Raw genomic sequence first — 9,675 nt, 5'->3', positions numbered from 1 at the left:
TTCTAGTATCCCAAATACGACTATGATAGCGTCTGGAATGTGTAGACTAGGTGAAGCCACAGCCCAAAGACGCGCATGCGCAGCCAATTGCACTGTAATCAACATGGCGAACAGTAGGTTGCCGTGAAGAAGAGACGGACGTCAGATAAACACTACATTTTAGCATTGATTTCTTCTGTAAATTCAACGTTAAGTGAAATAGAGGCAATCATATAACCATGGAGAACACTATAAACCCCGAAGTTGAAGTGAAAAAGCTTCAGGATTTGGTCCGAAAGCTTGAAAAACAGAACGAACTGCTTCGCAGCAAAGCGGATGCAATCGGTAGCCCGACATCCAATGGAACTCTACCATTGACGGAAGCTAACACGAATCTAAATTCTAATGGAGACATTAAATCTGGAAAAATAGGTGCGAAAAGGACAAACAATTCCGATAAAGGTCTTCTTGATGCTGTTAAAGTATTGGACACTAACTTAGGAGATTCAGATGATGATACTTGGTGAGTAAAGAAGAAACATTGAACACATTTATTTATTTTGACAACGAATTATAAAAATCAAATTCAAACAAGTAAAATCAGCAAAGATGATATTGAGACTAAAAATGAAGCTAGACCTGATTCCTGTTCTTCTTCTTCTTCTTCTTCTTCTGTTTGAGTATTGTCATACGGTACTAGGGGTCTTGAGTCTATACTGGGGTGTGTAGGTGGATAACTACACCGGGTTTGTTTCGCCCTAGGCCTAAGTTAGGTCTACTCTTAAATATGTGCATGGACGTGCAGTGGGTTATTAACGTGCAAAGCCAATTAAGGTAGTGACTCTTCTCTACACGGGGCCTCGATTTAGCGTCCTATCCGAGAGACGGAGTGTATTCCACTTAACATAGCCTGCATCTATGAAACAAGGGGAGGGGCACGTTAACACACAACGCAGGCTTCAGTCATCCACCTGGGTGTGATTCGAACCTGAGATCTTTGCATATTAAAACTTACCATTGATGGTAACTTTGCCATCAATGGCATCTTCCATGGTATTGGTAACAGGGCTCAAAGGGTAATCAAAATCAAGGTTTCCATGGTAGTTACCATTGATGGCAAAGTTACCATCAATGGTAAGTTTTGTGCAACAGGCCTTGTAGGTGACCATAAGCTACGCACTTTGTTTTCAAAGGCCAAAATTATAAGTCAACCATTAACCAATCAGGTACATTAGAATGGAATAGATATTAAAATGTATGGCGCTAATTCAGAATCATATACATACTTTGACCCGTAACTCTGGCGTTGATATACCCTACTAAAACATACCAAAATCAACTAAATCTTCATCAATTGTTCAAAAGAGAATGAGTAAAAGAAGATAGACCAAGAAGATAGACCTGGAAGCTTGACTGCTGTCTCAGCATTCTTCCAGTATTTGCGGTAAAGGTAAAGGTAAAGTAAATAATGGTCATGATTTAAAAGTCTTTAGGTTTCTCACCTGTTTCGTGTCAACTTTCTTATCTTTTTGGAGTATTTTTCCTAAAAACGAACAATTTGTTGGCACATTCCAGCATCTGATGAACCTTGTACATTAGCTTTGGAGTTCCCTTGGGGATTTCTTTCTTCTCATACAAAGCCCTTTGAAATCAGTCAAGAATTCAATCAAAAAATTTACTTTTTCCTGATGATAATGAGCTAATGTGTGATTTACATTACAAAAACACTGTCCTCTTGCAAATTTTGTGATTTTTGTTTTTTGGGGGTGCTAAAATTGATACTTAATTTACATTTAAATCAATTAATTTAGTATAATAAGGCACACAGAGTTCGCTGAGTTTAGTGAACTCCCTGAGCACGCACCTTTTAATGATTTTACACTTTAACAGTAGGCACCGATAGACCAGTTCACGGTTAGCACATTACTGCAATGACCCCGAATATCCACATATCTTCAAAACATGAAGAGGTCCCACTTTGTACATTTTGAAATAATCAATCCTTCAGCGATGAAGGTGCTATATATAAATAGCCTCTGTTTCCCCTTTTCAAAGAATACTTCTACAGTACCTGTGTATGGAGTGCATTGAATGTGCATGAATGAATAATGTTACATAACTTTCATGAGCACGTATCCATTATTTCCTCTCTGTGTATTTCTAAATTTGTTCTGCAATGACCTTTATTTGCTCATGCTCAGACTGCAACCATGAACTGGCTTATTCTCGCTGACGCTAATATTACTCCCATAATGCATCGATGCAGCCTCTTGGACGTAATTTTGAGCCACTTCCGGGACCTACATTACGAACGTGCCCGAAAGCTGTGTACAGGATCCTCAGTTTTTGTGACGGAGGCAACAAAAAAAAAGAAAAAAATATTCCAAATCTTATCGACCACCAGATTGAATTAAAGAATAGAATGCCTTCCTTGTAACTTTGAGAAAATGACAGGCTTAACTTTAGAATACCCCACCAAAATGCTATGGCCCGAATTCACAAAGGAGGTTTGTCAACAAACTTACATGTAGGTGTGTCATATGACTCTTTTCAATGCGTTAAGTATGTCCGTTGGTCGTCCAACGAGCAATCAAATCCTGTATTGTAGACTGTTCAAATTTTAGACAAGTTTTTGCCCTTGCCACGGAACACGACCAAAGAAAGTTGATGTTATTATTTCTATGCTTCTACTTGCTCTTGCCTATCACACATCCACAAATCTTATTTTTAGTATGTTTAACAGTATTTTCATGAGATTTTCGTAACGATCCACTCTTGAAATTCTTAAAGCTTCTTTTCAACCATGTTAACACCTGTATACACGTACAAAATGTAGGTTGAAATTAGGCCTGTAACCGATCATTGGATCGGGGGCCGATCTTGAGCTGATCAGGTGAGATTGGATAATATCTTCCGTTCGCCGATCAATAAAAAAGATCAGAAAAAATTCGGCAGATTTTTTAATTTTTTAATTTAATTGTTTTAATGCCAAAATTTTGCATGCCTACAGTGTACATTATAATCCTAGATGGCGGCCCGCATATTCTGCCTCTTCTCTAAGAGCAATAATTATTATTAATTTCAAAGTCATGAAAAGGCACTAAATATCAACAAACATGGTTTACAACAACTCCATGTATGACAAAATAATCCCAGCTTTGGATTTTTTTAAACATTTGATAGCTGAAGCCTTGAAACAAAATTTCATTAAAAAAAAGAAACGCTCACAGGTACGAGGGTGTCGCTACAATCTTGCTACTACAATGTAATCGTATGACCAAAACTGGTCTATACCTTTAAGTATCATTATGAGGTACAACTTATTCATTATGCCATATTAATGTACACATTAGTACAGATATACAATGTACATGTACATGTACATGTATGTACATGTAATGTTAAAGATCAAATGTGAGTGCACTTGAGAATTGTAAGAATTTATGTTGATGCCTTTGCATGATTGTTTATTCTTCAAAATTCAAATTTGTACAGAATACTGATTTCACTGAAATGAATTAAATAAAAGGATATTCAAAACAAAAATATAGTGTCAAGTACAATGTAGTACAATGTGAACTATAATGATCAAAACCTGTACATGTACATGTATATGCTGACAAGTGATAGTATCATACATTGTACATTTTTTGCTTTGAAATAGTGCATGTACATTAAGTACATGTCAATTGGTTTCTAGTTTGAAAAACAGGAATGATTATTAAAAGACAGAACAAGTACATGAATGCTTTGTCATGATACTGTACATGTAGGCATTTTGACAACGAATCTAAAGATATATGTAGAGCAATGCAAGTCCAATGTAAGTCTTGATTTATTCACCTGTTGGTGAACTTGAGGCCAGTCACATCTTGCTACAGTGATGACTCACCAAGCCAACGTGGATCCACTCATTCCTCTATGCTTGATGCATCTTCCAATTTAACTTGATGAATCCTCTGCAGATAATGTTTGTCATATATGAAATATGTACACCACCAGTGTGCAAGTTCAGGCAGATTCTGTGATAATGAAGCAGGCAATAATATAACCAAGGTTGTTATGTATTTTGGTATTGGACTATTGGTATTATTTGTCCTGCCCCATCTTTCATTATTTTGTTAAGTTTACATGCAAGAGAAGTTTTATAGCATCATAGCAGGTTTTGTGTGTACGGTACATTTTATAGCTGATGACAGTCATACACTTACTTAAAATTGATATGCAGATTGGGTTCCACTGTTTTATGAAAGCAGCTACATGTAAATAAAATTTATCAATAAGGCAGCATATTTTAACAGTGATCTGATAGATTATGTCAGGTTATCTACCATTGCTGTGAAATGTGTCTAAATTTGACACAACATAACATTACTGTTGGAAGGTACATGTACATGTACATGTTCACTGTATGGCACATTTGGAGAGATAATTATTTGTTCATAAGCCAAATCCTTTCACTAAAGTATTTTCTGAAGATTTAACCCCCAAAACAGCCATCTCTCTGCTTAAATAAAGTCAAGGAAATCAAAAAGTCTTTTCTTTATTAAATACACATTTTTTTGATGACATCAAATGACCTGAATTTACCTCTTTTAAAAAAAAAGTAACTCAAAACCCAAGATTCAACGTTTGTTGCACTTTCACTTTTGTCAATCTTTTAACTTACTGAATCCAACGTTTTTACAGCCGATGCCTGAAGAATGAGTGTAATCCAGACTACATGTAGGTATAGACTAGTGAGAGAGAAGCAGTGTACCTACCTTGAACTTGTGGTAACATGAGTCTACCTCACACAAGGCTAGCGCTGGCTGGCCAGACAGTGTTCGTTTGTGTTACGACGTATGGATAGAAGACAGTGAGTCAGGCAAAATCTGCTTCCATATTTGGAGTGCGTAAGGTATAACCGGAGGGGGTATTCCCCTAGAAACTGTCAGAAGGAATTTATACTCTTGACTGATGAAATAAATTTGAATTCCTCCAATGTGTTGAGGAATGAGAGGTTACATTGTACATGTTATGTCTGTGTTTGATCAAGAAAGTCACTAGCTTGTTACTTTCCTGGGGTGTTTACTTTTGAATCACTTGCTTTATAATTTACTGCAATTTCTGACTCCAAGTACTGTACTTGAAATTCAATAATTACCAGTAAATAGGTAGCCAGGAAAGATTTTAACTGTAAATGTACATATACTGTACAGTAGGCCCTGAATGTAAATTCTATTGAGCTGATCGTGTGATAAATTTATACCACTCCCTCCCCCCTCCCCACAAACGGGTACATTGTACATGTATGTCATTTTATGAATTGATTAAACAGTAATCATCACCCCCTAAAATGCATGATCATCACAGATTTTTTGTTTGGTCATTTTCATATACAGGAAAAGACCTTGTTATAAAGTCAGGTGTGGTATGAAAGCCTCAAACAGACGCACATTAGATGTACATGACCAATCCTCGCTACATTTACATGCAGATACAGTACCGTGAGAATATGCTATGTGCAGTATTCCATTTGAACAAATTGTAGCCCCTTTTGGCAGCTGTCTCTGGCAGAAAACTCACAAAGACCTTGGAAGTTGAGAAGTTCTTGAACATCTGGCTGAACACATCAACAGCCCTTTCTTGTAATTTGTAATGGTATCTAACACAAATTCAAGAGTGTACTTCTACTGTACACATGTACTCTACTGTTCATTAAATCCAGTGCTACAATTTTAAAGAGTACCATAATAAAGAGCAGATCCTCCTTATTAATTTTAGCATATGTTTCCAAGACTAAATCACTTTTGGGGGAATAATACACATTTGAAAGGTACATATGCATGTACATGTACATGTACTGTACATGTATATTACATTGTGAACCTACATGTACATACAAACGCTTTTCTTTTGCCAATATTCACCATACATCTGCAGACTGTAGATTATTGTATTAATTGTCTAAATGTACTGTATGTCAAGCCTCAGCACTCTATATACATGTAGGTGTGAAGGTCAATTAATTGTATTTAACTATTTACATGTAGATACACTTTGATTTTGGTACCTTTGATTTTCCATCAACTCCAGACATTTCTCGGCATACGTACATCTACAGTAGAAGTGAATCAGTGGGTTAGAATGAATGAGTATTCTCTTAGTTTTTGCTGTTTTGTTTTTGTTTAAAAAGTCAGTACGCCTTACATTGTAAGCCTTAAAAAGTGTACACTGTCTGTTGGACTAAATTTGTGTGTGTATTACATTTACATGTACACCTGTACATGTACGTTAGTATTAGCCACAAATCCAGAATTCGTAATGGCTGAATTTTATTTGGAGTGAAAAAGGTCAAGGGGTACAATTTTCCATCTAACAGAAAGGTGAAAGGAGAATTCAGTTTTCTGACATGTCTCTAACACAGACATCATGTGAATTACAGCTGTAGCTATATTTTACATTTAGGATGTTTTGTATGTTCGGCTTGCCTCCATACTGTACAGTGGCTTGGATAATGGAATGCTATGATCATGATGCATAACAATCATTGATGCTTTATGGATTCTTCAAGATTGACATCATGAAGGCTAAAAACATATGTACTGTGGAATCACTGTGTGTAGATTAATGTGTTGTGAAATAATGATTATAATTCAAAGAACATATTTTGATGATATACATGTACATGTATTAGCATCAGTACTGTGTGCACAACTGCACATGTAAACAAACCGATTGCACTTGTTTATCATGTGCTGATGCAGCATTTCTTGATAGCTTTTCAGTCAGACCCAAGATCCATGATATATTGTTGAAAAGAGAAACGTGAGAACAGCATGCCTGCTAAGAAAACAGAGGATATTTTCACACTGCTGTCAATCCATTTTATGACTGAGAGAATGTCTGTGGAAGCTTTTAGTCTTGACCGATTAGCACTTGAAGTGCTTCTACATTTGCTTTATCATCTACAATGTATGTACTGAGAGAGATATTAAGGCATTATTTCTACAAGAAGACGTGAATTTATCAATGCCCTTCTGGCTCTCAGCAGACAATCTCATGAATATGCTTTTTGCATAAAAATGTACCTGTAAGTTACCTACTGTATTAAGTAGATGGTACACATTTACTAACATGTACATGAATGACTTAAACTGACAGCTTTTTTCTAGAAATATGTGGAATTAAATGTACATGTAAATGGGTTCTGCAGTTTTCCATTTTTTAAAATAAAATTAAGAGTAGATTTGATTGATGAGTCAGGAGGAGCCTAGGGATGATAAAGAATAAGTGTTACAGTTTGCTTTACCTGCCCTCTTCTCAAACCCTCATCCCTCCTACCCTATTCATATTAACATTGATTAGGAGCCAGAAGGGTGTTAACTCATGCACTTGAACACAGTGTAAACATCCTTCTGGATCTAAAATTACAAAATATTCTCTAGATCACACAGAAAAAGTTAATTCTAATCAAGTATTCATTATGATTTTTTTTTCGTGATTTTTGACACATTTTGTAGTCATGCATGTCTGTACAGTATCTTACTCAGATGTAGAACTACTAAAATTTAGATATTAAGAGAATTGATACACTTATGTTTACCTAATGTATTGTTAGGTGTTGAAAATCTAATATTGCTACAATTACAGTTCATATACGTGCAGATGAAATGATTTGTGTTATAAAGAATATGGGGATAAATATGTACTACATGTATTTATGTATGCAAACTTTGATCTACCTCTGATGTAGAACTACTTTTAGAAGAAGATTGGTAATCCTACATGTAGCTTTGGGCTGTTTATTTTTACTCTAATATTTTCTGTTACTGTGTTGAGGGTATACATTTCCCTGGGGTGTTTAAGTTTACAGGCTGTTCTCCGATATCAGGCCCTCACACCTCCCCATTTCATGCCTTTTTAGAGTTCACATTGTGCAGCTCGTATGGGGCTCCAACGTGTCTGGGTCTCTTTTCAGGCTCATTGGGTAAAACTAACTCCTGAGATCTACATGTAGGAGTCTATCCATGACACACAAGGCATGCACACGATTTGCCTGTGATAAATCATGCCTTCAAACTGCACATACATGTACAGTACCTGTAACCTTTCTATTTGTGCCAATTATTCAAGGGCTGGTCCCATATCACCCAAAACAATAAACAATAATAAATTTATTATAGAGCACATATTGACATGTCAACTGTAAGTTTCTCTAAATACAACTACATGTACAGTGTTTAACTCTAAATCATGTATCTCCCGAGGTTTCGCTGGAAATGGTCCTGGATGTCAGTGTTACTCACTGATTTGTGAACAAACCTTTAGCATTGATTTTCTACGATCCACTACATACATGTAAAATCAAGAAACCGATTATAAAACACCATTATCATTATGGGTGATGAAGAACTAGGCCCTCAGTTTATATCCAGACAAAAGTGCATCAATGCATTCGTCTAACCATGCACTTACATCTACAAACGTTTTTATTGACCTACATGTACCATACTGCAATCGACATGCCCATTTCACTAAGTACGTTTTTACACTAATAGGTCATTTTCAATGATATGCACTTACATGTATTACCAGTGTGCTATGCATGGACAATTGGACATAAGAATAAAACTTGTCCCTCGATCCTCCCCATTCCCATGCAATTAGTTTGGGTCTAATGCTTGCTTCCTGTATACATAGAATATAATTAACATACCTTAGCAGTGGATGATATCTTGTTTGGGATTTAGTTAACAGTGATGTATAGTTTGTTTATGGTAAAAGCCTGGCAGAATGCATTGAGATGGTTGATGCTATCCAGCTGCAGAGAAGGCAAATCAATTCCTTCAGAAGTACATGTACATTTATATTTAGAATGATTTCAAATAGGATGGAGATAGTTTCAGTGTTTGGTATAAGTGGGACATACATGTACTGGAAAAATCACAGTTTGCCTTTAGGGGTATACATGTGTAGATATTGAATTCATAAGTTTCTAAGCATTTAATCTCTTTTAATGAGAAATATATTTAGAGAACATTATATCAAACCAATGGTTTTCAAAATGGTATGGTTAAATTTTAATTTTTTTTTTACATGCTCAATCTTTCTACTACTCGCATCTGCAACAAACACATTTTAATGTGTCTTCTAAATGCTATAAATGGAAATAATGTAGCCATACATACATGTATACAATGTATGTATCGAATATGAAATAGATCTACTGTATAGTGTATCATGTACTTTATGTTTATAATACATGTACATGCAGCATTTAGTTCTATGAAATGTCATTGTGCAGATTGTCATATGATTATTACTATAGACAGATAGCAATTGAATATGTTCTTCGCCAACTCTTTGTTGGTATGCATGGAATGAAGTTACAAATCACAATGCTGAGGAAAACATACATACATGTACAGTACATGTAGAATAGACTGCAGACAGAACATCCTAATACATGTACAGTGTAGGTACAGTGTACAACTTCTGGCCTTATGTCTGTCTGGAATAGGTTGGTATTTTAAGGGGTAATGAATGTTAAGTGGTACAATACATGTACATGTACAGTACATATCTTTCATAAATAAAATGTAGGTAGTTCAAGTGCTAATCAATCAAGACTCAAAGGTTCCACAGACATTCTGTCAGAGATGAATATCTACAGAAAGTAAAAATATCTGCTCATTTCCTTGTAGGCTGCTC

The 9,675-nt window shown here is 35.7% G+C and overlaps 1 protein-coding gene across 8 annotated transcripts in view; it reads left to right on the top strand.

Annotated features, from left to right (window-relative positions):
• Positions 1–88: 88 nt before the first annotated feature.
• LOC591389 (SLAIN motif-containing protein 2) overlaps positions 89–9,675 on the top strand; it is a 33,403-nt gene continuing 23,816 nt past the window's right edge. For all 8 annotated transcript variants that reach the window (XM_030980335.1, XM_030980333.1, XM_030980329.1 and 5 more), the window contains exon 1: positions 89–502. In XM_030980335.1, the coding sequence (XP_030836195.1) occupies positions 219–502 (284 nt within the window). In that variant the 5' untranslated portion in view covers positions 89–218. The remainder of the gene's footprint in view (positions 503–9,675) is intronic.

The sequence above is a fragment of the Strongylocentrotus purpuratus genome, unplaced genomic scaffold (assembly GCF_000002235.5).
Source record: "Strongylocentrotus purpuratus isolate Spur 01 unplaced genomic scaffold, Spur_5.0 spur5_scaffold_11, whole genome shotgun sequence".
Lineage (NCBI taxonomy): Eukaryota > Metazoa > Echinodermata > Echinoidea > Camarodonta > Strongylocentrotidae > Strongylocentrotus > Strongylocentrotus purpuratus.
This window is presented reverse-complemented; position numbering and strand designations above follow the sequence as displayed.